The sequence below is a fragment of the Rutidosis leptorrhynchoides genome, chromosome 7 (genome assembly GCF_046630445.1).
Source record: "Rutidosis leptorrhynchoides isolate AG116_Rl617_1_P2 chromosome 7, CSIRO_AGI_Rlap_v1, whole genome shotgun sequence".
Classification (NCBI taxonomy): domain Eukaryota; kingdom Viridiplantae; phylum Streptophyta; class Magnoliopsida; order Asterales; family Asteraceae; genus Rutidosis; species Rutidosis leptorrhynchoides.
Genome location: NC_092339.1, coordinates 203,366,794 through 203,394,237, shown reverse-complemented (window position 1 = coordinate 203,394,237; position 27,444 = coordinate 203,366,794). Strand labels below are relative to the sequence as shown.

The following is a 27,444-nucleotide window of genomic DNA, read 5'->3' as shown; positions in this document are numbered from 1 at the left end:
AAATGATATTTAGAAGTGCCCATTTGAAAGCACTTTATAACCTATCTGTAATAACAATTTATGCTTTATTTTTTTGAATATGTTGTGCATTTGGCTATCTATTTTGGAAGTGTTATGATTTTATGTGTTTGGCAGTATATATATGTGCGTGATTATTGTTAGCTATAGAAAGCTTGAGTTGCATATGCCATATTGCATACAAAACATTTTTATCTTGAACTGATTTTGATATGGCATATGTATTAAACTTTCATCCGTTATCTGTTATCCGTCGAAAGTCATTGTATTATCTGCCAATGCTAACTTTATAAAAATGGATAATGTTTGCTGTTATACACCATATGGTTTACCCAAATTACATGTATGTTTCATATCAGTGAAACATGTATGCCTTTGTTATTTTCACATATAAAATATATCAAATAATTATCCGCCCTCCGTGCTGCATAAGGGCACTTGTTTTGTAGAAATATACTGAAAATTTGTAATCAATTCCTGAAACAAATTATGAATCAATCATGATGTTTTTTATGTTGACAATGTATCATAAAAATGATAGGCCCGTTTAAGGTATGCTATTAAAGATTGATTTGTGTTCCGTGTAGCGTGTTGCACTTAGGCGTTGTGCGGCTTATAAAATACACTTGTATTTTATGTTAGTTTTTTCTGTTTTCCGTATATAAATGGATTTATGCATTTGTGATAAACCATTCTGTATGTCATGACATTTTGAGATATCGTATCTTTGCCTCGGTGCCCTCTAGCGAAGTAAACACTTACGCTAGCCAATCCCTTGTGTCTATAATGTTGACACAAGATCCTCTACCATCGTTGGCATAAAATGCCTTGCCTTATGTGGGTAGGTATGAATGCTATGTTTTACATTCGTAACGCGTAACGCTTTGCGTGAGAAAAGATGAAATTTTATTGATATTAATTTGCCGCACATACAATATTTTGTGCAACATCTTCGTATGGACAGGGTGATCAATCCCATCCAGAAAATTACAAAAATTGTATTGTGCTTTGTTTAAACTGATGAAAAATATAAAACATGTGAAACAAACTGTGCTGCATGATTTATGTTAACATAATGTTCTCCGTGCAGTGTGTTGCGTCCTACCTCTAAGGCTCCCACATTTTGGTTGGTTTGAAATACCCATTCACATCATTTCTGTTAAACAACTGCTTTGACGGTCCTCCCTTAACAAAATTCTCCTGAGCTTCATAAACGACTGACCTCTCTTGCTGGTCCCATATATTCAGAGTGCACCACAGTGATTCCATTTGGAGTTAGAAATCGCAATTCTGCATGTGGTGTTGAAGTAATTGCTCTAAATTTTCGTAAAGTCTGCCTTCCAAACAAAGTATTGAACCTTGATCTGCCATCAAGAACCGTGAAATCCACAATTTCTGTTCGGACCAGAGGGTGTGCTCCCAATGTTACATCCAATTTTATCTTAGAGATTACCATCATCGATTCACCCGTGATGCCAGCAATTTTCAAGTTTGTATAACGAAGCTTGTCCTTCACGCTGAACGGATAATCTCTGAAACAATGCAAATATAAAATATCTGCTTCACTAACTGTATCAGTGTAGATCCTGGTAATGCTCTTGTTCGATGTTTGCCCATATGTTGGTCTTTGAAATGGATGGGGCCATATGTTGGTACGATTTTCCGTATAGCGGGTGTAAGGTACCAGTACAAGACACTATCCGCCTAGCGTAGAGCGATATTATGTTGATCGATGTTTGCCCTCGGGAAATAATCCCTGCAGACCCGAAACACGGATGAGAGATCCATGGGGTGGCCTCAATCAATCTGAGGATCAATCTGTTATTAATCCGTATATCGTTCTGCTGCTAAGTTGTTAATGTACTTTTAGAGTGAGAAAGAACTGTGTGAGAGAGAAAGTGTACTTCTCTCTGACTGAAGTTTAGATATGAAATGTGGTGACCCAGGGGGTCTATTTATAGGCATAGAATGTCCGAAATTCTCAGGATACACGTGTCAATCGCTAATTAAATCTGTTGTGCGAAATATTCGGAACCGACTTGGTGTGGCTGACGTGGCTGTGTGCCGCTCACGTGCCTAGTAAAAGGGCTTAAACATAGAAGCTGCCTGCAGGGCTTACGCATGGCGCTGAGCGACATGCTGAACGCTGGGCGGCAAATGATAGAAATCGCCAAATATTGTTATCTTTTGTACTGTTTGATCCATTTTTCTGTACAAAAATGGTATTTTTATGCGTGTATCCCCTAGGATACACCATTATATATATATATATATATATATATATATATATATATATATATATATATATATATATATATATATATATATATATATTAGATAATATAATATTAGTTGAATTATTTTTTTTGAACGGCGATATCGACACAAATGTTCCCCTTTGTCACCTACGCACGGGTTAGGAGGACACCTAATTCGCGACGATGTTGGCAGTACCATCGAAGGTTGAGAAAACCCCCAGAAACTTTCCCAAATCGCGCATTGATGTTGGCAGTACCATCAAATGTTGGATACTCCTGCTTAGAGTGAGAATCAAACTTGGGTTGACATTACCTCAAGTTAGATATCACCCCATACCACTAAAGCCAAGCTTCGGTGGTTAGTTCAATTTGATTTTGAATTATGTTTTTAGTTAAACCGAATCCAGAAAAGTAAAACCGAAAACTGAAATCAAATTTGAAAAATGAGTAGAAACCGAACCCGAACCCGAACCAGAACCAACAACCGAATTCATTCGGTTTTTTCGTTTTTCTGTAGGTTGTTTTCTGGTTAATTGGTTTAATCAAATATAATTCACTATATCTTTGGTTATTGGTATTAGACCATAGATAATGGTGACTGTGACGTGGAGTGGTAGAGTTGCACTTTTTAGAGAAAAACTGTGACTAGGCCATGACATTTTGGGGGGAGTTGTAATGGGGGGCTTTTGTCTTGGTAAGCCTGTGACGTGGCATTTCCTTTTTTTTTTTTTTTTATTGTTTTTAAATTATTTTTTATTTTGTTTAATACAAAATATAAAATTAATTAGACAAAAGTACATTAATTATTTAAAAAAAAACATTACAATTAAAAAAAAATACACCCAAAAAAAAAAAAACATTACAATACATTATTAAAAAAAAACACTAGTTATGCATCGAGCGAAAGTTTGGCGGGAGGTTCCAAATATGAGCCGTTAAATCTTCACGAAGTTGATCGTGCACGTCTCGATCGCGAATCTCTTTCTCTCGTGATCGACGATCTTTGACCCTTCTCCGAATATTGCGACGAGGCCGGTTTTCGGGTTTATCTAACAATTCTTGTTCCCAAGTACTTAACGCAAACCCGTTATCTTCTTGTATCATGTTGTGCATAACAATACAACTATACATTATCCTTCTCATCTTATTAACACTCATAACTCGTGCCGGTGTTTTTAAAATCGTAAACCGACCTTGTAAAACACCAAATGTACGCTCAACATCCTTTCTAGCACTCGCTTGAAATTTAGTAAATTTTTTTCTAGGCTCTTCAATAGGAGTCGTATATCCCTTTATTAGTGTTGTCCAATCGGGATATATCCCGTCCGCCAAGTAGTAACTAAAGGGATACTGGTTTTCGTTTACTTCAAACGGTGAAGGTGCGACTCTATCCTTACGAAGGGAATCAAACAACGGAGAATGATTTAACACATTAATGTCATTGTTTGAACCCGCCATCCCAAAAAACGCATGCCATATCCACATATCGTATGAAGCAACCGCTTCAAGCATGATCGTCGGGTGACCGTGATCACCTCTCGTATATTGACCTTTCCATGCAACGGGACAATTTTTCCATGCCCAATGCATACAATCAATACTACCCAACATTTCCTTGAAACCATGATTCTCCTCGTGCGCCGAGTACAACCGAGCAATGTTAGTTGCATTAGGTTTCCTCAAATATTCCCGCCCATATAAGTCAATTATACACTTGCAAAAATTATTTAAAGTAACATAACCCGTTTTTTCCGCCATTTTAATATATTCATCAAATATATCCGCGGTCATCCCATACGACAATTGCCGTAACGCGCAAGTTATTTTTTGAATAGTTGAGAAACCAAGACGTCCAAGTGCATCCGGACGTTGTTGGAAAAAAGTAAAATGATCGGGGGCATTAGGAGTATAAGAGTGTTGAAGAATACCGTCTTTGATACGGAGAAATAAAACTTTACGCATCCGAAATCGTCTCTTGAAAATGTCGTCTGGAAACGTCGGATTTTCACAAAAGTAATCGTTCCACAATAATTGACCCGCTGCTTCACGATCTCTATTTAAAAAACGTCGTGGTTGTCTTTGAAAACGAGTTATTGGTTGGATTTCTTCCTCTTCTTCGGACGACGTTGAATCAAATAACAAATCGATACTTAAGGCTAAAAAATCCATATTTTTTGTTTCTAAAACAAAGAAAATATATAAACTTTTATATATATGTGAGTGTGTAGTGAATAAAAGTGTGTTAAAAATGAAAATAAAGAGTGTGTATTTATAGAAGAAAGGAAAAAAAAAAAAAAAGAAAAAAAAAAGCCAACGGCTACCTAACGGCTATGAAATTTCCACCAATCAAACCGTGCCACGTGCTCTTCTCGTCCGTTTGTCACAGCGTTTTTCCAAGACAAACGCCCCGTCACAAACGCTCACAAAGGCCCCATTCCGGGCGTTTGTGGGCGGGTTGGGTACACATACGCCTGCGTTATCTATGGTCTTAATGGATGGTAAGGTTGTGTTTTAGAGATGGAAGATGTATTTATAGTTTCATACATCTTGCTTAAGATAAGCTAATAACGACGAGACTACTGGAGCAATGCACATCATAACAATGTTCATAGCCGATACTTGGTTTTATGTTTGTGTAAGATAACATATAGATGTAAAGGATGCAACACTACTACATCATGCTTGTTCTTTGCTATTCTAGACAAAACATGTGTTTTTTCTCTCTTAAGTTATTGGTGACAAGTGCAACCCCAAACATAATGTGATTAATAGGTAAAGCATATTGGCATGTTGCTTTACTTTTTCTCTTGTTATATTAAAGTCATAATTAGATACTAAACATGAAAAAATATATACGTGTTATCATAAAATCATGTTCAACTTCTAGGTTGAACCTCCTTCATAATGTTTGCTAAAGAAGTATAAGTTCCTACAACTGCAACAAAAGTTCCAATCAACAAGATCATCAAAATCAGCATAACTTCCACCCTAAATTTCTTAAATCCTATGACAAGCTTCCAATAGCACAAGCATGGAAACAATACGGACACTGCAATGCTCATGAATGCACCAATAAATGCCATCAAATAACCAAAAAATGGTACCACCAATGCCACAAAGACTGTGCTGATCACAAGACATGTTCGAATCAGACAACTCATCATCTTGCTTTCTCGAAAAAGAAATGTTTCTTCTACTGATGAGGAAATTGGTGATAAAATTAAGGCATACTTGGTTATGGGATTGATCAGTGTCGTATATATTGCTATTTTTGAACTCATATTTTTGGTGGGAAGATTTATCGTAATTTGTGATGTTAAGTGTTCCCCAAACATCAGATAGCCTAATATCGCCATTGATCCATAGCTAATAGTGCTCAGTATAAAGCAAACAAGTAAAACCTGCAATTGTAAACATGCATCAAGAATTTGAGATTCAACACGTACAACTCATAAAGTAGGTGTTAAAAATATGACATCTTAATTTACAATATAAATAAAAATCACATAGATTCATGTTTGTCATAAAGTAAACATCTAATTGTCTAACTATAGCAGTTAATTAACTATTAATAATCAATATCAATAAATAAATTAAATATGTTAAAATCAAAATAAAATATTATATATTATTTGAATGAGTCGATCACCTTAGGAAATTGGGACTTATCCTTCATGGAATTGCTTATTGTTGGGAAAACAGCATGCCCACAGTAACAAAATGTAAACAAACTTACAGCAGTTAGCAATCCACTCCAATCCCAGAGTACCCCTGTTTGATGGAATCCAATTCCATCAAAAGAACCACCCCATAATACAGCTAATACTAGAATTACTGATGCTATGACCCCACCAGCAGAAACATAAGCCAAAACCCCCAAACTTCTCAACCAAGTTGTAGGCAACACCACAAGACCAGTCACCAAAATAAACCCTTGTTTTCCTCCAATTTTCATCCCAATAAGATCAATGTTTTCTATTGGAAAAAGCTTCTGTAAATTGTCACCTTCCATAATTAAAAACTCAACCGCCACAAAGAAAAGCTCAAGGTACAAGAATGTTGAAACTAGTGCTCTTCCTTTTTTCCCGAACGCCACCTGGCCTATATCCGGGTAGGTTTTAATGAGTGGATCTGAATCCATGCATTTACGAAGAAGTAATCCCGTGTAGAAACAGAAAACAGCAACAGACAGTAGTAACAATAAGCTTAACCAACCTCCTTTTGAGAGCGCATATGGGACTGATAATATGCCAACGCCTGAAAAAAAAAAAAAAAAAAAAAAAAACATTGTAGTTGAGATATATATGAGATAGATGATGCCTAATGTAAATGCTAACATCTTTTTATTACCTGATAAAGTATTTACTCCATTAAAGCAAGTTCTTAAGAAGGTGGTTCCTTTTTGTGATGCTTCATGTGATTGTTGTTGATGTTGATTTTTGCTATGCATTCTCTCCACATTGTTGGTGTTCATATTTCCTTTTAATAATACCAACAAGTAGTGTTGGTTTGTAGATGAAGAGAGGCTCATTTATAGGTATTGTATTATAGTGGTTTGTTAGTCACATGCATAAAAAGTTTCGTAGTGGATTAGAACTTTTTAACAAATTAAGTATTGCTTCATATATAAATTGTCATGGAAAATAAGTGGTGCTGATTAAGCAGAACATGAATTTGTATAATTTACTGAAATAGAGAGTAAAAGGTGTAAAGTAAAATGTTACATTTTGTAGTTGATTGGTTAGCTACATATTTTTTCAATGGTGCACCCAACCGTATCAATTGGTGTAGTCAACAACTTATTTTACCAGCAAACACACACTCAATTATGAATAGTCCTTTAAGGAACTCAAGCACACACTACTACACAAATGAGTATAGAAACCCCTTTTAGAAAGCAATTTTGAGGATATACACTAAACACAGGTTTCCAAAAGTTAAAGGAACCGGTTTTTTAGGCGAAAATGAGAAACCGATTAAAAAAAAAAAAATCGGTTCTTAAAGTCTACTTTAGGAACCGGTTCCTTATTAAAAACCGGTTCCAACTTTGAAAACCTCTTTTTACGTAAAACCGGTTTCTATTGTTTCACTTTAGAAACCCTTTCTAATTAAAACTAGTCTCGATGCGAAAAAGTGTCTGAATTTTTTGAGCGGGAGAGATGAAAATTTAAACATATCAACCAAAATCAAAATCTCACTTTACCCTTTACCATCACTTCCATCTTCCATTCACTCCATTAAAATTTCTCATAGAACACTTTCAAATACACCAACACATTTATGCACAAAGTGAAACTTGGTAACACGATCGAGTTAGTTTATTTACTTTTGTAAGTTCCACTACAATGATTTGATTATTATTGTTAGTCATGTATATTTTTAATACTTAACTAGTTAACTACTATACTTTTTGATTTATTAATTATTGTTGGCTATATATATCTACATCACCTAAGAAGAAGCACACATCTGCTTACAATCGTGTTTCATGAAGTAAGTCTGCAACCGAATTACAATTAACATTTTTCTTACCCAATTTTTATAAATGTTTGTTTAAATTGACAGCCCCTAGAGAGGAAATACAACAAGGCTGTAAATCTTCAAATACCTCATCGAGAAGCTTCGGACTCCCATTTGCTTACAATCGTTTCATTGATGTTTTACGTTTGTAACGTTCTTTTGACATAACTGGATAAATATGAATTGAGTTTTATGAATTCATCTGTGAATGTTTGCAATAGTGGGCTGGTCATAGACTAGGAAAGAACACATGAATCTGCTTTATAACATATATATTTTTTTTAAAAACAATTGAGAATAAAAACCGATTTTTATTAAAAAACAGTTTCTATTCTTAAGATTAGAAACCTGTTTTTTTACTAAAAACCGGTTTCCAAAGTCAATTTTAGAGACCGGTTTTAAAACCGGTCTCCACTTTATAAATCCCTATGCATAGAAACCGGTTTTAATACCGGTTTCTAAGGCCCTTAAAACCGGTTTCCATTTCCCTTTTTTGCAGTAGTGACACAACCTAAAAATTGATGAGTTACGTCAATACTGCTAGGCCAAATGCCCTTTGATTAGTGATATCCCTTTTTTTCTTTTTTCTTTTTTTAACGTCGAATTTGCATCAGCGGATTATTTATTTCAACGACTCTCATCATTTGCACTCACACACGCTAGAAGGAAACTCCTACCCAGGTCGCTTGGCAAGTAATCGAGGGACCTGGGTTGCTTGGCAACTAATCGCAGGAAATTGGAGAGAAAACTTTCCGCTCCCAGAAATTGAACCCGGGTTGCTTGGCAACTAATCACGGACCCTTCCACACTGAGGGATGATACCATTGAAGCAAACGTTCTTTGGTGATTATTGATGTCCTTTATTGCATCTTAAATGAGACCTAAGGATATGTATGCGGGTTAATATCTTTGAGTAATATCTTTGGCAATAAACAATCCTTTCCTAATTTTCTCTCTTAGTTCTTATCATCATAATTGGATCATTGCCTAATAATAATTACTTGATAACACACTTTGTTAAGCCACGATCCTAAAAGATGATGATAAGATACAATTGTCAAATTTCAAAGTCTTAGATTAATTGTCAACTAAGACCTTACTTCAAAGACTGCATTGTAACAACACAGTAATAATAACTATAACTATAACTAAAAATGTATGCATGAGACATCGTAAGCCAGGGTAGCAATGGTGAGAACGTTTTATTTAAAATTTTGGTGAAAACGGTTTGAGCCACAAATATATAAATGATAAATAATCAGTAAAAGGGCAAATATGTATATCCACAACTTAACCACTCCTAAAATTTCTCTTCTCCCTCTCATCTTTCAGCTGTATAGACGTATAGTACAATCCTTTCCGTATTTTTTATTTGAGACTAATGGTGTATCCTAGGGGATACACGCATAAAAACACTATTTTTTACACAGAAAAATGGATCAAAGAGCACAAAAGATAACAATATTGGGCGGTTTTCAGTATTTACCGCCCAACGTCATACGTATGCCCTGCATGCAGCTTCTATTCTTAAGCCCTTTTACTAGGCGCGTGAGCAGCACGCAGCCACGTCAACACACGCCACCGACCTTCCGGATACTTCGCATAACAGAATTAATCAGCGATTGACACGTGTATCACGAGAATTTCAGACATTCTACGCCTATAAATAGACCACCTGGGTCACCACATTTATCATCATCTGATTTGAACTTCATTCAGAGGGAAGTACACTTTCTCTCTCACATAGTTCTTTCTCACTCTAAACATACATTAGCCGCTTAGCAGCAATACACTAGACGGATCAATTACAGATTGATACCCAGACTGATTGAGGCCACCCCACGGATCTCTTATTCTTGTTTCGGGTCTGCAGAGATTATTTCTCGAGGGCAAACATCAGTCAGCATCATACGCTCCACGCTAAGTAGTTATTGTCTTGTACTGGTACCCTACTACCGTTACACGGAAAAGCGTACCAACATATGGCGCCATCCGTTTCAAAGACCAGCAAGAATACCAAGAGCATAAAGGCAACTGAAACAACTTCAGCAAAAGCAGCACTCGAACCAATCAACGAAAACATCATTGAGAATATACCAGTGGATCATCTAACTCTTGAAGAAACTTCAATTGAGGAAGAAGATCAATTGCACACTGGTGCAGCAGAAGAGCATGTGCATGAAACCATACCACAATTGAAAACCATTGATGGAAAGTTCTAGTGGCGGAATGTGGAAGGCCAGGCGAGGAACACACAATGTTTCTTTTAAGAGAACAGCTTATGTGAATGTAAAGCATACCGGCAAAGGAAAGTCAATTTCCAAATAGCAATTGTTTAAGCTATTCAATCAGTTGAACACTTTGGTTGATGATACGGAGCATGAACGCAGTGATGAAGGTTTTGTGGAAAATGATTGAGATTATGGGGAAGAGGAAGAGTAGTTCTTTATGACTAAGGAGATGGCAGGAAAGTTGTTAGATGGAATTTTGAACAAAACGGCACACTACTACAGAAAATGTGTTTAGAAATGTGTTGTTTGCTACTTTAGAGACGTGTTCTTCAACCCGTTTCTAAAGGGGGACATTTGTAAGACTTTTAAGGAGCCCGTTTCTATTCTGGGTGCTTTGAGACGTCTTTTAAACTTCAACCTGTTTCTAAAGCAGTTTAGAGACCTGATCATTATTACTAAACCTGCTTCTAAAATGTTTAAGAGACCAGTTTCACATCAAAACACCCATCTCTATTGTATAGCAAATAACAAATATTCAGTTTTTTAGGGAAATATTTTTATATTGTATATATATTTTATATTTCAATTCATTCTACCTAATATTAAACATACATAACATGTATTTAACAGAGCATACACACTAATTACATGGACCTGCACTAAACATGAAAATGTACATCTAATTAAAGAACTAAGCTGAAGCCAAATAACAAATAAAAATTTCATTTAATTTCAGTCTCAATTTGGCATACAAATTAAAAGAACCAAAGCAAAAATAACTTAACTTCAAAGACTCAATTATAGTCATACACCGAAACTAACTATTACAAGTCTTCCAATAATATGATAGCCACAAAGCAACAATATTGTCCAAATCTATCGCTTCGTATGAGTCTGTACTGATCAATCCTAGATTATCCTACTACGGTTAATCAAGGATTGAGTGCAATGAGGGGGTATAGTGGATGTCGATTATGGTTTTGGGACCTTATTGTCATATTTCGTTAAGTGCTAAACGATCAACAACCATGTCCCGGTCTTCGCAAATTACCTTAACCAAACAATGATTTAGTCTCGGGCAAAGTCACGAGAGAAATCAATATGGCTAGGCCAACCCTTCCAGAATCAACAACCTAAAATGAGAGGCCAAGTTCCCTATTTATATGTCCAGGAGTTACGCGAAAGTAAGTTGTGCGGGCACTTAGACATTCTGCATAAACACTGGGAGAAGCCTTCGCACTCTTTAATGTTCTGCGCAATCCCACCGCATTCACACTGCGGTTCAATTGTCTTGTGCTTTCGCCTTCAAATGGCCTTTCGCACTGAATATATACATATACATAAGTATGTATATGATCAAGTCCCCCAGTTTATTGTGTTACATTTTCGCAGAAAAAGTAAGACAATAAACTCTTAAAAAAGAAAAAGTTATAGTTTGTCCTTTTGTGCATATGATGCACGCACTACAGTGAGGCATAAAAGTATTATTATTTTTCCGTAACGGCTATTGTTATTTGCCGAGTTTTTATCTGCGCATATAGCCGTTAAGGGATTATACAGTTGAAATTACATTTTCCTCCATATATATAGAAGTTGATTATCATTTTTTCCATCATACTTTCTCTCCCCGTTATATTGATTCATTCACACAAACAACTTTCACATTTACTCATCATCATCATCATGAGGGTTTCTGAAATCGAAAAGAAAGATGACACAAAAGCATTTCTTGCAGAGAGGCTTAAGAGCCCCGAGTCAAAATCATCATCAAAGGCTGCACAAAAATCTCCTTCCACCAGCGCTCAACGAACAACAATGACTCCCAGCAAACGACTCGCTACCTCTCCACTTACAGGATCCGTGAAGAGGTTTACTCTGTCTAGCTCAGTTGTTCCACCTGCATTTGAGACTGGTAATGCGAATCGTCACATATTATAATTTGTATTTCCAATAACACCTATAGTGTTCTGTCATTTTAATATTTCTTCCTTCGTTTATATTCCTTATACGTGTTGCAGCAGAGACATCCATTACTCCACCACCATCTACACAGGCTAGTTCTCTACCAACCTTTGACTTATCCAAATATGAAGACATCTGGCGCACTCCTCCCAGCGCAATAAAGTCAATCAAAATAGATGGCCTGCAGGGTTATCTATTCGCCTCTCCAGAAGCCGCACTGGACCAAAGGCAACATATGAAGCTTGCCCTTCCCCATGATCTATGCTCTGAACTTAGCAAACTTTCATACAGCGACTCATTCAACTGTTTTGCGCAGAACTTCTATATGACACTTGCATCTGCATATGATGCAATGTCCCGACAAGAGAAGTTTGCTGAAGTTTTGAAGAAAGAACAAACCAAGCACGCAATCACACGGTCCCAACTCTCTTCCATCACCACGGAATTGCAAACAACAAAAAATTCCGTGAATGATTTAAAAAAGCAACTTTCTGAAAAAGCAATTGAAATGGACAACCTTCAAGTCGCGCATGATACAATGAAAAACAAACTCTTGCAAACCCAAACTGAACTAACTGCAGCCTTATCCTCAAAAGCAACCGCGGAATCTAGCTTTGCGAAACTCCACGAACATTTGCCTGAACTTGGGCAAAAAATCATGGATTCTGCGGACGTTTCGCAGAAATTTGATACTTATGTGACTGCGCTACAACAACTTGAGCGAGTAAAATTTCTTTAGGAGGTTGGCAAGATTGCTGTTCTTCCGGAGCCAATGCCAGAGTATATTGAGAAATTAATCTGCCCTATTGAAGAGGCAGAAGAGATGGTTGCATTGGCTAGGGAAGGAATCCGCATTATCCCTATTCCAAAATTAGAAGCTATAAGTCAAAACAAGGATGCTCCCTTCAAAGACATCATTAGTTTAGACTTAACTACCCAGGAATAGGATTTCGCATTATGTAAGCGCATTTATAAGCGCGTTTTAATGATATGATTTGTTGTACCTTCCGCGGAACTTATAATAAAATTTTATTTATCAATTGCAATTGCCTTTATTTATATAGCGCTTTGATTATATCATTCATAATTACTAGCATTGTCCTTTGCAATTTCATTGTTTATTATTGTGCACATAACAAACAACTACTTTATGCGAAACAACCTGTATGCACGTGCTATTATGCACATTATGAATCTTCTAAGTCCGCTGAAACGATCCTTAGGCAAAAATTTGTGTTTATTGCGAAGCATCCAAGTATGGCTAGATCTAATACTTTGGGAAAAAGTTAACAAACTGAATTCCTTTCGCATACACGTCAAATTGTTTTCATTTAGCATCAAGTGGTCTTCTCCATCACTTGTTTGATTTCATTTATGGTTGTATTAAACGCGTTGTACTTTGAAATTACGCATAGACATACAATCATTATGATGAACAAAAACCTTTTGTTTTATTCATTTTACACAATATTGCAAACTTATTTGCTACACACATTAACATGAATCACTAGAATGCACATAAAATTTCGCATACTTGTGTTATTTACATATAATATCGTTTCAACAAAGTAGCATGCCACGCGTTACGTATATTGCGCCCATCGATGTCTTGGAGTTTATAAGAGCCTGCTGCATTAATTCCCACTATCTGGTATGGTCCCTCCCAATTGGGTCCCAACTTCCCTTGTTTCTCAGCACGACTTGCTTCATTATTACGCAAAACCCATTCTCCAACATCAAAGGCTAACGTGCGCACCTTCTTGTTATAATACTTAGCAATTTGCTGCTTATTATTTGCCTCACGTATTGCGGCCATAAGCCTGCGTTCTTCAATGAAATTTAGATTTTCACAAATGCCTTCCGCATTCGCACTTTCATCAAAATTAGCAACTCTGTGCGTTTCAACAAAGATTTCTGCGGGGATTATTGCTTCAGAACCATATACTAGGCTAAAAGGTGTTTCGCCTGTACTTTTCTTGAAAGTAGTGCGATGAGCCCATAGTACATTTGAAAGTTCATCAACCCATCCTTTTCGCTTTTCATTCAAACGTTTTTAATACCGCTAACAATGTCGCGGTTAGTGACTTTGCACAATCCATTTGCTTGCGGATGTGCCACAGATGTAAATATTTGATTTATATTTAGTTCCGCATACCAACTTAAAAATGGATCTTTCGCAATCTGCGCTCCATTATCACATACAAGTTCCCGCGGAATACCAAATCTACATACAATGTATTCCCATACAAAATTCCGCACTTGCACTCCAGTTATTGTGCGTAAGGCCTTTGCCTCCACCCATTTAGTGAAATAATCAATAGCTACAATCAGGAACTTTACATTTCCTGCACCTGGTGGAAAGGGTCCCACAATATCGTTGGCCCATTTATAAAATGGCCATGGTGAATCAATTGGAATCATATCATGTCGTGGTTTGCGATTCTGTGGTGCATGTCTTTGACAACTTTTACACCGCTTAACAATTTACGCAACATCACGATATAGAGTAGGCCAGAAATAGCCCATGCGCATTATCTTGCCAGCAATAGTTTTATATCCTGAGTGAAGAGCACAAGATCCACTATGCACCTCTTCAACAATGGTTTCAGCTTTTGCGGGTCCCACACACCTCCACCCATTCCATTTAAATTTCTTCCCTTTATGCGTTAATGCAGTCAAGGGTTTTGCTATTCTGGAAAAGTCTTGGATGAACCTTCTGTAGTAACCAGCTAGTCCTAAAAACTGGCGTATGTGTTTCGGAGTTTTCGGGGTTTCCCACTTTTCAACAGTTTCTATCTTTGCCGGATCCACCTTAATACCTTCTTTGTTCACTATGTGACTGAGGAATTGAACTTCTTCCAACCAAAATGCATACTTTGAAAACTTAGCGCACAATTCTTTCTTCCTCAATACTTTTAACACCTTTCTCAAATGTTCACCGTGTTCTTGGTCATTCTTTGAGTAAATAAATATGTCATCAATGAAAACAATGACAAACTTGTCAAGGTATGGTCCACACACTCGGTTCATAAGGTCCATGAACACAGCTGGTGCATTAGTTAAACCAAACGGCATGACCATAAACTCGTAATGACCGTAACGTGTTCTGAAAGCAGTCTTTGGAATATCATCTTCTTTCACCCGCATTTGATGATACCCAGAACGTAAGTCAATCTTTGAATAAACAGACGAGCCTTGTAGTTGATCAAATAAGTCGTCGATTCTCGGTAGTGGGTAGCGGTTCTTGATGGTAAGTTTGTTCAACTCTCGGTAGTCGATACACAACCTGAATGTACCATCTTTCTTCTTGACAAACAAAACAGGAGCTCCTCACAGTGATGTGCTTGGTTGAATGAAACTACGCTTTAAAAGTTCTTGTAATTGGCTTTGCAGTTCTTTCATCTCGCTGGGTGCGAGTCTGTAAGGAGCACGAGCTATTGGTGCAGCTCCTGGTACAAGATCTATTTGAAATTCAACGGATCGCTGTGGGGGTAATCCCGGTAATTCTTTCGGAAATACATCGGGAAATTCTTTTGCAATGGGAACATCATTGATGCTCTTTTCTTCAGTTTGTACTTTCTCGACGTGTGCTAGAACAGCATAGCAACCTTTTGTTATTAGTTTTTGTGCCTTCAAATTACTAATAATATGTAGCTTCGTGTTGCCCTTTTCTCCGTACACCATTAAGGGTTTTCCTTTTTCTCGTATAATGCGAATTGCATTTTTGTAACAAACGATCTCTGCTTTCACTTCTTTCAACCAGTCCATACCGATTATCACATCAAAACTCCCTAACTCTACTGGTATCAAATCAATCTTAAATGTTTCGCTAACCAGTTTAATTTCTCGATTCCGACATATATTATCTGCTGAAATTAATTTACCATTTGCTAATTCGAGTAAAAATTTACTATCCAAAGGCATCAATGGACAACTTAATTTAGCACAAAAATCTCTACTCATATAGCTTCTATCCGCACCCGAATCAAATAAAACGTAAGCAGATTTATTGTCAATAAGAAACGTACCCGTAACAAGCTCCGGGTCTTTCTGTGCCTCTGCCGCATTAATATTGAAAACTCTTCCGCGGCCTTGTCCATTCGTGTTCTCCTGGTTCGGGCAATTTCTAATAATGTGGCCCGATTTTCCACATTTATAACAAACTACATTGGCATAACTTGCTCCGACACTACTTGCTCCGCCATTACTCGTTCCGACACCATTTGTTACTTTCGTTCTATTAACCCCTGGTCCGTAGACCTCACACTTCGCCGTGCTATGACCATTTCTTTTACACTTGTTGCAAAATTTGGTGCAGAACCCCGAGTGATACTTTTCACACCTTTGGCATAGCTGCTTCTGATTGTTGTTGTTGTTACGGTTATTATTGTTGTTGGGATGATTGTCGTAGTTGCTGTTGTTGTTGTTGTTGTTGTTGTTGTTGTTGTTGGGCTGTTTGTTGTAGTTGCGATTGATGTTGCGATTGTTGGGATAATTGTTGCGATTATTGTTGTAATTGCTGTTGTTGTTGTATTGGTGATTCTTATCACCGTTTTCCTCCCACTTTCTTTTGACTTGCTTCACATTGGCCTCTTCAGCAGTCTGTTCTTTAATTCTTTCTTCAATTTGGTTCACTAGTTTGTGAGCCATTCTACATGCCTGTTGTATGGAGGCGGGCTCGTGTGAACTTATATCTTCTTGGATTATTTCCGGTAATCCTTTCACAAACGCATCGATCTTCTCTTCCTCATCTTCGAATGCTCCCGGACACAATAGGCACAATTCTGTGAATCGTCTTTCGTACGTGGTAATATCAAATCCTTGGGTTCGTAACCCTCTAAGTTCTGTCTTGAGCTTATTGACCTCGGTTCTGGGACGGTACTTCTCGTTCATCAAGTGCTTGAATGCTGACCACGGTAGTGCGTACGCATCATCTTGTCCCACTTGCTCTAGATAGGTATTCCACCATGTTAACGCAGAACCTGTGAAGGTATGCGTAGCGTACTTCACTTTGTCCTCTTCAGTACACTTACTTATGGCAAACACCGATTCGACCTTCTCGGTCCACCATTTCAATCCGATCGGTCCTTCGGTTCCATCAAATTCCAAAGGTTTGCAGGTAGTGAATTCTTTGTAGGTGCATCCTACACGATTTCCTGTACTGCCAGATCCAAGGTTATTGTTGGTATGTAGCGCAGCCTGTACTGCGGCTATGTTTGAAGCTAGAAAAGTACGGAATTCCTCTTCATTCATATTCACGGTGTGTCGAGTAGTCGGTGCCATTTCCTTCAAAATAGTCAAATGGAACAAGTTAATCATACAGAATATTAAGAGTAGTTAATAGTATTTCGTAGCATAATATGAACTCATTTATAAAAGCTTTTTCTTCATATTAGCGTTTTATAAGTTTAAATTCGGGTAGTACCTACCCGTTAAGTTCATACTTAGTAGCTAATATACAATTCAACTACTACAATTCTATATGAAAAACTGATTGTAATAATATTTCGCGTTCAAACTTTTATACAATATTTTACAAACTTACAATACCGCTTATTTTACATAAAGCATGAAATATAGCACACAATAACTTTGATACAAGATAGTTGTGAAGATAATTCTAGCTAGTACACAAGTCGTTCAGCAAAGGCAATAAAGACACGTAATTCATACGTCCAGAAACAAGTCATGCATTCTGGTTTTACTAGGATTACTTCCCATCCTTGGTCTTGTGGAACATAACCGTTATGGCGGTTGATAAGACAGCGTGTTGTAACGTCGTCAAAGGGACGAGGGTTACGTAATGACCAACAGTCTCGTAATAACCTAAAAACCTCATTTCTTACCCCAATTACCGACTTCGTCACTTGTGGGAACGTTTTGTTTAATAGTTGTAGCCCGATGTTCTTGTTCTCACTTTGGTGAGAAGCGAACATTACTAACCCGTAAGCATAACATGCTTCTTTATGTTGCATGCTAGCCGCTTTTTCTAAATCACGAAGTCCTATATTCGGATATACTGAGTCAAAATAATTTCTTAACCCGTTGCGTAAAATAGCATTTGGGTTCCCCGCAATATATGCGTCAAAGTAAACACATCGTAACTTATGGATTTCCCAATGTGATATCCCCCATCTTTCGAACGAAAGCCTTTTATAAACCAAGGCATTCTTGGAACGTTCTTCGAATGTCTTACAAACTGATCTCGCCTTAAATAGTTGTGCCGAGGAATTCTGACCGACTCTAGACAAGATTTCATCAATCATGTCTCCGGGTAGGTCTCTTAAAATATTGGGTTGTCTATCCATTTTGTGTTTTTATACTGTAAAATAGACAAGAGTTAGATTCATAAAAAAAATACTTATTAATACAAGCAATTTTTACATATATCATAAAGCATAAGCACACTATATTACATATATTACACCACACGAATACAACTATTTTATTCCGACTCGCTCGTTTCTTCTTGTTCGGTTTTGGTTCGTTTTGCCAAGTTTCTAGGGATATATGATGTTCCCCTAATACGAGCCGTCGTTGTCCACATTGGTTTAGAAAAACCTGGTGGTTTAGAGGTTCCCGGGTCATTGTTACAACTTAAGGACTTCGGGGGTTGACGATACATATAAAGTTCATCGGGGTTGGAATTAGATATCTCTATTTTTATGCCCTTTCTCTTATTATTTTCTTTTGCCTTTTTAAATTCAGTTGGGGTAATTTCTATAACATCATCGAAATTTTCGTTGGAATCCGATTCATCGGAGAATTGATAATCCTCCCAATATTTTGCTTCCTTGGCGGAAACACCATTGACCATAATTAACCTTGGTCGGTTGGTTGAGGATTCTCTTTTACTTAACCGTTTTATTATTTCCCCCACCGGTTCTATTTCTTCTTCCGGTTCCGATTCTTCTTCCGGTTCCGATTCTTCTTCCGGTTCCGACTCTTCTTCCGGTTCCTCTTCGGGAACTTGTGAATTAGTCCACGAATCATTCCAATTTACATTTGACTCTTCATTATTATTAGGTGAGTCAATGAGACTTGTTCTAGAGGTAGACATCTATCACATAATATCAAACACGTTAAGAGATTAATATATCACATAATATTCATATGTTAAAAATATATAGTTTCCAACAAAAATGTTAAGCAATCATTTTTAAAGAAAACACGGTCAAAGTCCAGACTCACTAATGCATCCTAACAAACTCGATAAGACACACTAATGCAAATTTTCTGGTTCTCTAAGACCAACGCTCGGATACCAACTGAAATGTCCCGTTCTTATTGATTAAAAACGTTCCATATTAATTGATTTCGTTGCGAGGTTTTGACCTCTATATGAGACGTTTTTCAAAGACTGCATTCATTTTAAAACAAACCATAACCTTTATTTCATAAATAAAGGTTTTAAAAAAAGCTTTATGTAGATTATCAAATAATGATAATCTAAAATATCCTGTTTACTGAAGCAACCCGTCCTAATCCATCCGGACGAAGTCCATATCGATTATAAACAATTCACAATAGTTGATTACATCGCGAGGTACTTGACCTCTATATGATACATTTTACAAACATTGCATTCGTTTTTAAAAGATAAACTTTCATTACATCTAAAGTTGACAAGCATGCAACCCATTTTATAATATACCAAACTATAATTGACTTAATATTAATCTTGATGAACTCAACGACTCGAATGTAATGTCTTTTGAAATATGCTATGAATGACTCCAGGTAATATCTATAAAATGAGCAAATGCACAGCGGAAGATTTCTTTCGTACCTGAAAATAAGCATGCTTTCAAGTGTCAACCAAAAGGTTGGTGAGTTCATTGGTTTATCATAAATAATCATTTCATAATTTTAACAGACCACAAGATTTCATATTTCCATTTCTCATAAACATACGTCCCATGCATAGAGACAAAAATATCATTCATATGGATTGAACACCTGGTAACCGACATTCACAATATACATATAAGAATATCCCCATCATTCCGGGATCCTCCTTCGGACATGATATAAATTTCGAAGTACTAAAGCATCCGGTACTTTGGATGGGGCTTGTTGGGCCCGATAGATCTATCTTTAGAGTTCGCGTCAATTAGGGTGTCTGTTCCCTAATTCTTAGATTACCAGACTTAATAATAAGGGCATATTCGATTTCGATAATCCAACCATAGAATGTAATTTTCGAGTACTTGTGCCTATTTCGTAAAACAGTTATAAAAACAGCACATGTATTCTCAGTCCCAAAAATATATATTGCAAAAGCATTTAAAAAGGGAATAATGAAACTCACCTGAAAGCTTCGGAAATAAATCACTTAAACGTGACAGTAACATGTAACGTACAACCGTAGACCTCATCCTAATTAAGCAGGTTGATCAGGATAATGTTTAATAAACTAAGTCAGGTTATAGTGTATTACAATCCTAATGCTCGAAACTGACATCCAAAAGTCAATAAAAGTCAACACGACCCAAAAACGACTATTAAAATCCATACATGTTTATTATATAGTTATATTATCATACCTTTAGTTCTTTTTCTCTTAATGTCTTAAAAATCAACTTTTGACTTAATGATTTATAAGTTGTTGTAATCAAATTAAAAATCATTTATTTAATTAATTGCTTAGAAATGTATTTCTAAGCCTTGAATATTTTATAAGTGGTATATACATGAACTTAAATTTAATAAAAATTCATATGTATACTTAATTCGATATCTCCGGACTATTAATTTTTAATAAATTTCATTCAAAATATAGATGTCCTCATGGACTAGATTAATTCAAACATACAACAAATCTTTTGATAGAATATTTAATATTTAATTCAAACTAGTTGGTAGTATTTTATTATATCATAAACTGATGGCTACGTTCATATCTTGATAAATGTATTAATAACATCAGTTTAATGGTTATTAATAGTTTAAGGGCTATTAGTGGAACTTGCCATAAACATTCATACCAAAATCTATATAACCCTAACTTTCAATCCGTAAATCAAAATCATGCGATATCTAAATGAAAAGTTATTAATTTTTCGAGAGCAATACAACTAAATACATAATATAAACAGATTCTAAGTCATATATATCAGTATCATCACTATCAACTTCGTGATTTATAAAAAGAAAATCAAACGATCAAATTAACACACAATAGCATGCATAAACGTATGGACTCGAGCACTAGACTTGTCTACACTATAAATATCAAATAAAAGTTAGAAAATAAAAGTTAAGGTTTATGTAATCTTACAATTAAAAGTCTAGAAGGAAGAATTAAGCAAGAAGAATGTCTAATCGGGTGCGTGTTCTTGATTTCCAACGATTATGGATGAACAATTTAATAAAAGATGAGATTTTTTTATGATGATGATGATGGCGGTTTTGGATTGTGATAGGAGTAGTATTCTTGAGTTGTTTAAGAAATAGAGAAATGTGTGTATGTTTGAGAGGGGGGGGAAATGAAATTTTCTCTTTTTAAGTACTAGCTCTCTCTATTTTAATTACTAGTAACTAACTGTGACGAATTTAATTCTCATTTATAATTTATAATAAGCTTACTCCCCGTACATCTCTTGTATGGTTATCAACATTTTCATTTAGACTTAATATTAATATTAATATTAATATGTGGCAATAGATTAGCTTAATCATGTGTCTAGATATATTGACTACTAAAATAATAGTAGTAGGTTTATGTGTCCATGAGATGGTTATCGATGATGACAAACAATTTCTACCAACTCTTGCTTTACAATAATTTTAATTATATGCAATTTAAGTTTGCATATTAAGTATCTTGTATTGTACTTTATATAGTTCTATGAATAAAATGCTTTCCTTGTCATCTTAACAACATATAATACTAACAACATGTGTAATAAATAAACAATATTTATATTTAATTAACTTTTATAATAATAGAATAAAAATTGGGGTGTTACAAAAAAAAATGATATTGTTAATGGTACCATTGTACTAAATGATGAGTCGTGTAGATACCTCTTATTTTCTATTTTAATCACTTGTATAAAGATAGCTTGTAGAGTAGTTAGTAAATGTTTAGTCAGGTTCAACGTTAAGTTAATTTTGTACATAGAAACTTACATCCATCCATATATATAGTAATAATGATGATAATAATAATAATAATAATTATTTTATTATTATAATAATAACAAAATAAATTAATGCAAACGACATCATCTATAGTTATTGTATGTGTATGTCGTTATGCATATGTATATATGTGTGATTTGAATCACAAGAAACCAAACAAAACAGTTAAAGTTAAAAAGTGTGATGATTCATAGTTAGGTGCATGTATGTGTTAATATATAATAATAATAATAATAATAATAATAATAATAATAATAATAATAACAATAATAATAATAATAATAATATAGAATAATAAATAAACGTGTTCTTTTAAAACAAAATAGTCTTAGTCTGTCGACACTAATTTCACGGATAATATTTTGTACTCCGTTGTTAAACCGTGACGGATAAAAGTCCTCGGTAAAATCTCATATTTTTAAATTAACTATATTTATTTATTTTGGTCATTATGGTGTAAATTTCAGTCATTAACTATTAAATAAAGATTACATTAATTATTCTCTCTCACCCCTAAGTAAAATATAAAAAGTTTTAAAATTCAACAAAAAGTTCCTAAATACATTTTTAATAAGCCTAAAATTTATAGAACTCATTTTCGTATCACCGTTTATTTTAAAATTACATAAGTTTGAATTTAACTTTCTTAATATCAATCGAAACATCAAACAAGTATTCAATCATTTAATATTTATTTTTAATATACTTTATTAGTATATAGATATGTTTTAAATAATAATTATTATTTTTACATAATTAATTTCTAACAATTACATCATAAATTATATTCCAGATCATATATATATTTATTTAAATATATACATACCTATTTACAAATAGTTGTTCGTGAATCGTCAGAAATTGTCAAAGGGTAAATGCATTTGTGTAATCTGTTCCAAAGTTTTTGAGACTCAGTAATACAGACTTTGCTTATCGTGTCAAAATCATACGAAGAATAAGTTTAAAATTTGGTCGGAAATTCCCGGGTCGTCACAGTACCTACCCGTTAAAGAAATTTCGTCCCGAAATTTGAGTATGGTTGTCACAGTTAACCATAAAAATGTTTTCATGACGAATATGAGTTGATAGATAGAGTTTTATCACTTTTGAGTAATATGGACAAGATAATTCGATTACTCGAAGAGTACGAGTGAAGCTATCACTAAATAGCGAAATAAAGTAAATAGAGGTTCGTTTTTAACTTTTGACGTAGTCACTGCTGATTTTAGAAAATAAGGTGCGTCTTAACTTTTGACGTTGTCTCGGTTGAATTCCGGAATTCAAGGGATTTAAAGAAAATCTTTGAAATCTAAAAGATTTGATTCTTTGGCGAATAAGAAAATTAAGATCTCTATAATTAAATACGGTGATCTGCCTCGATTACTCTGTCTGATACTTCCATTATAAATTAAGCTCTTCCGTTCCATTATCCTCACCATTCCTATACTTTCTTTCTTAGTTCATACATCCAAAAGATTGTGAAAATGCTTCATCCAGTTCTGATCCTTGTCATCATCCTTACTATCGCAACAATCATTCTCCTTTTCCAACTTTCACCAGAGGAATCTGCTTTCTTCTACTTCGCCATGGGGATTATAATGTTTTTAATTCTCCCGTGTCTTTATGTTGTGATACATATTGATATACACGGTTTGTAATTTATATGTTGTTATCGGGCTTTATATTATCTCTTATATTTCAAAGCTCTATGCTTTTATTTTCTCTTCCCGACTTCAAGTCAAGCGAATAATGGTCCAGAATTTGTAGATATAGAGTTTCGAATGATTATAATGTTCTAAGCAGGAAGGAACGTGATAGCACGATTTGATTTTCAAATTTATCAACATCACGGAAGAAAGAACCATCAAGAATACATTTTCTTGATTTGTTCAGGAGTTAAGTAGAATGAAAGAGTTATGTAACATGGTACATGATGACGTTAGGATCTGTGAATCATCACGTCCCATCAGAAACTCAGCATGACTTACTGTAATATAATTACGTTGATCAAGTGTCATTATATTATACTAACTCATGCATCAGTTCCCAATCATTACTTCAATAACATTCATATTTTAAGCTCGAAAGTTTACAGAATATAGAAACTAACAGTTTCTATATGATGTAACACTGATAGCATGAAGAGATTAATGATTTCAGATGAGAATAGTTATGAAAATATCTTCAGAAATATGGAGGATATTTATAATGAAAGATAACATAATATCTTTGAATATCTAATATCAGAGGATGATAGAAACTATTGTCTGCAAGGGTTTAGAGTAAGGAGCAAGATATTCACCAAAGACTTTAGCAGACATTGAATCATTTGGATTCTTTGAAGTCAAACTTATTCTTTGTGATTTGTCCACGGCTTTCTTCATAGTTTCGCATAATCTGCTTTCCGGTACTAAATTTTCTCTTGAATGTTTCCAATATAATGATACACAGGAAGCACGAAGAGATATATAATTTCGGACGAGAATATTTTTGAAAATATCCTCAGAAATATCGAAGATATTGATGATGATATTTTTAGAATTTCTAAGTTCGATGGTTGATGGAGAAAGATTTTCCGGAAGATTTTAACATGACTTCGGGGCAAGACATTCTCTAAAGATTTCAACGGATCCAGAATTAGCTGGATTCTTTGAATATAGGGTATGGTTCTTGTATTTGTCCTTGGTCTCATTCATGGTTAACTCTATCCGTTTTCCAGTTCCAACGTTTCTGAGCTTTTCCAACATTATTATTCTTTATCATCAAACTTTCGACGACTAAGGTCGTTTACAGTTGCCTACAGTTTCTGCTGCTTCATTCAGCTTTTTCAACATTCAGAGTATCGATTCGTAAACTGGGTGCCTTTTCAAAATTTCAGAATTGAAGGTCGTAATTCTAGGAGATAATTGTTATATGCATACATATAACTATTGATGTAGAAATGTTACGAGATTCAAAATACTGATTGCTGATTCCCGGTAATTGGTATGGCAATTATTGTTACAGGGCATAGATGAATACAAGATGGGGTTTCAATGAATATAATGATTTTTCGGAGTGTCCAAATTCACTGAAGTTGCTGGTAATTTTACTGCTAATGTGGTGAAATATAAACGGTTCTCCGGTAACGATGATGACAGGCAAACTTATATATCGAGGTTATAATAAGGCTAATTCGAATGAAAGTTGAAGTTGATTTGTTGAAGTTGTGATAAATTTGGATAATTTGAAAAAGAGTTGCAATGTTATTTTCGGTAATAACAATGCCAAAGGAGCTAACACAGACACGTGTTAAACTTTTACTTAGGGTCCGGGAGTTTTCAGGTGCATAACTATATGCGTCAATCTTTTTTTTTTTTTTTTCATAGATGAAGTGCGGTTGGTTCATCGTTTCATTTAAGGTGTTTTCAGGAATCATGAAAGGTTTGAAAGCATATTAGAATTGTCAAGATACAAATGGCGTTTAAGATGAAATCAAGTGGCAAACTTGAAGATATGTTTAATTTCATATGTTATGATCAATATTTTAATTCATTTTATATTTGTCCAAAGTTGATAGTCCTCACTTGATAGTCCTCAGTTAGCAGTGTACAAATAATAATTCATATATAGTTTACTATATAATATTCGAATTAATTTATATGTATCGTGACCCGTGTACATGTCTCAGACTCGATCACAACTCAAATTATATATATTTTTGTAGAATCAACCTCAACCCTGTATAGAGAACTCGTTCATTACTGCATATAGAGTGTCTATGGTTATTCCAAATAATATATATAAATGCGTCGATATGATATGTCAAAACCTTGTATACGTGTCCCGATATTTAAAATGCGTAAATTAAATAACAAAAATTAAATAACGATAAATAAAATGCGTAAAGTAAATAACAGAAATTAAATGACGATAAATAAAATTGCGAGAATGTAAATTGCGATAAATAAAATGTAATACGGAATTAACAGTTAGCTAGGAACAGTTAGCTAGGATCTTGTTAGCGTGGTTTCTTAACAAAATTTCATATTGTCAATTAGTCTGTTTCTAATCAATTTTTATTGTGTCCATTATTTCTTCATTATGCCCCTTGTTGGATTCTGATAGGTCAAAATCCAAATATAAAATTGAATGAAAATGGTTATTTTGTGGCGAACAGATTCGTATAGATGTGGTTGTAAGTAGGATAGTAAATAACAGTTGAATCAGATTCGTAGAATGTACAGTGTAACTTATTAATGCGAAATCTAAATATTCCTCGGGTATTACCTACCCGTTAAAATATTTTCACCATTAACAGTTTGTACAATAAAAATTTTAATTACAATCTTTATGAAAACATATATACATATATATTTTCTTCAGACATAATCATGGATTTAATGAGTCAATGTGATATTAAACTCATCAGATTTACGGCTAGAACTAGAGTACATAATCTCTAAAACATCAGAGATTACATAATCACCATGAAGAACGAAGATAATTTATGTAGAACGATGATTATACTCGAGGTACAGAATGATGTGTCGAAGTTGGTGATGCAGATGTTGTTGTTGGTGGTACTAGTGCTGTTGGTGCTAAGGTTGGTGATGTGACTGGTGTTGGTGATACTGATGGTGCTTGCAAACTGTGTACCGTGCTCTCTAAAGTTAACACTCGAGCTCGGAGTTCTTTAACTTCTTCTACTAACCCTGGTTAGTTATCAGTGTGAGGTAGAGATTGGATATCTTCTCTAGTTCCGTTAATGGTAGTCTCAAGACAAAAAATTCTGGCAAAAAGGGTATAAACGGTGTTGCGAACAGGTTCGCCGGTGAGCTGGTCGAGTACTCCAAGGTTAGGTGATAGATTCGGTTCATGATATGGAGTACCTTCTTCCCTTCTCCATAGGGTGAGTATGTCGCGAACCCACCATCATTTTCTCCAGTAATCACGGTAGTTGATTGGTTGGTGTGCTCCTGTCACGCTGTCTTCGGAGTCAGAGGAACGTGGTCGATTCGTAGAGGCCATCTTACGCAATCTCAGGAAAATTTTTGATATGAAGCGTGTAGTGACAGTAATTGATAGTTGGATGATATTCTCAATGCGTAATTTACATAGATATATATAGCACCAGGATCCCTTAAATTAAGGAGAAATTTACGAGAGATATCAGGCAAGGTCTACAGTAATAGATACGCTAAGATATGAATTTTTATCTATACACTATTCATGCAGTCAATGCAGTAAAATGTGTCTAGACTAAGAATAATAAGCAGATAATTTCCTAAGGATGATAAGCAGATGATTTCCGACACGAAATGATAAGC

At 35.1% G+C, this 27,444-nt stretch overlaps 3 protein-coding genes across 3 annotated transcripts; all 3 read right to left on the bottom strand.

Annotated features, from left to right (window-relative positions):
• Positions 1 to 3,161: 3,161 nt before the first annotated feature.
• On the bottom strand, positions 3,162 to 4,445 carry LOC139859865 (protein ALP1-like). The gene has a single exon (XM_071848633.1). The coding sequence runs from the start codon at positions 4,443 to 4,445 to the stop codon at positions 3,162 to 3,164; it is 1,284 nt and encodes a 427-aa protein (XP_071704734.1).
• A 538-nt stretch (positions 4,446 to 4,983) lies between these two features.
• LOC139858556 (amino acid transporter AVT1I-like) lies at positions 4,984 to 6,761 on the bottom strand. The gene is made up of 3 exons (XM_071847390.1): positions 6,627 to 6,761; positions 5,926 to 6,533; positions 4,984 to 5,677 (listed from the first exon to the last, which is right to left on the bottom strand). The coding sequence occupies exons 1-3, from the start codon at positions 6,748 to 6,750 to the stop codon at positions 5,153 to 5,155; spliced, it is 1,257 nt and encodes a 418-aa protein (XP_071703491.1). The 5' UTR covers positions 6,751 to 6,761; the 3' UTR covers positions 4,984 to 5,152.
• Positions 6,762 to 13,532: 6,771 nt separating this feature from the next.
• Positions 13,533 to 14,628, bottom strand: LOC139859864 (uncharacterized). The gene is made up of 3 exons (XM_071848631.1): positions 14,530 to 14,628; positions 14,222 to 14,431; positions 13,533 to 14,024 (listed from the first exon to the last, which is right to left on the bottom strand). Exons 1-3 carry the CDS (start codon positions 14,626 to 14,628, stop codon positions 13,533 to 13,535), a joined length of 801 nt encoding a protein of 266 aa, XP_071704732.1.
• Positions 14,629 to 27,444: the final 12,816 nt, after the last annotated feature.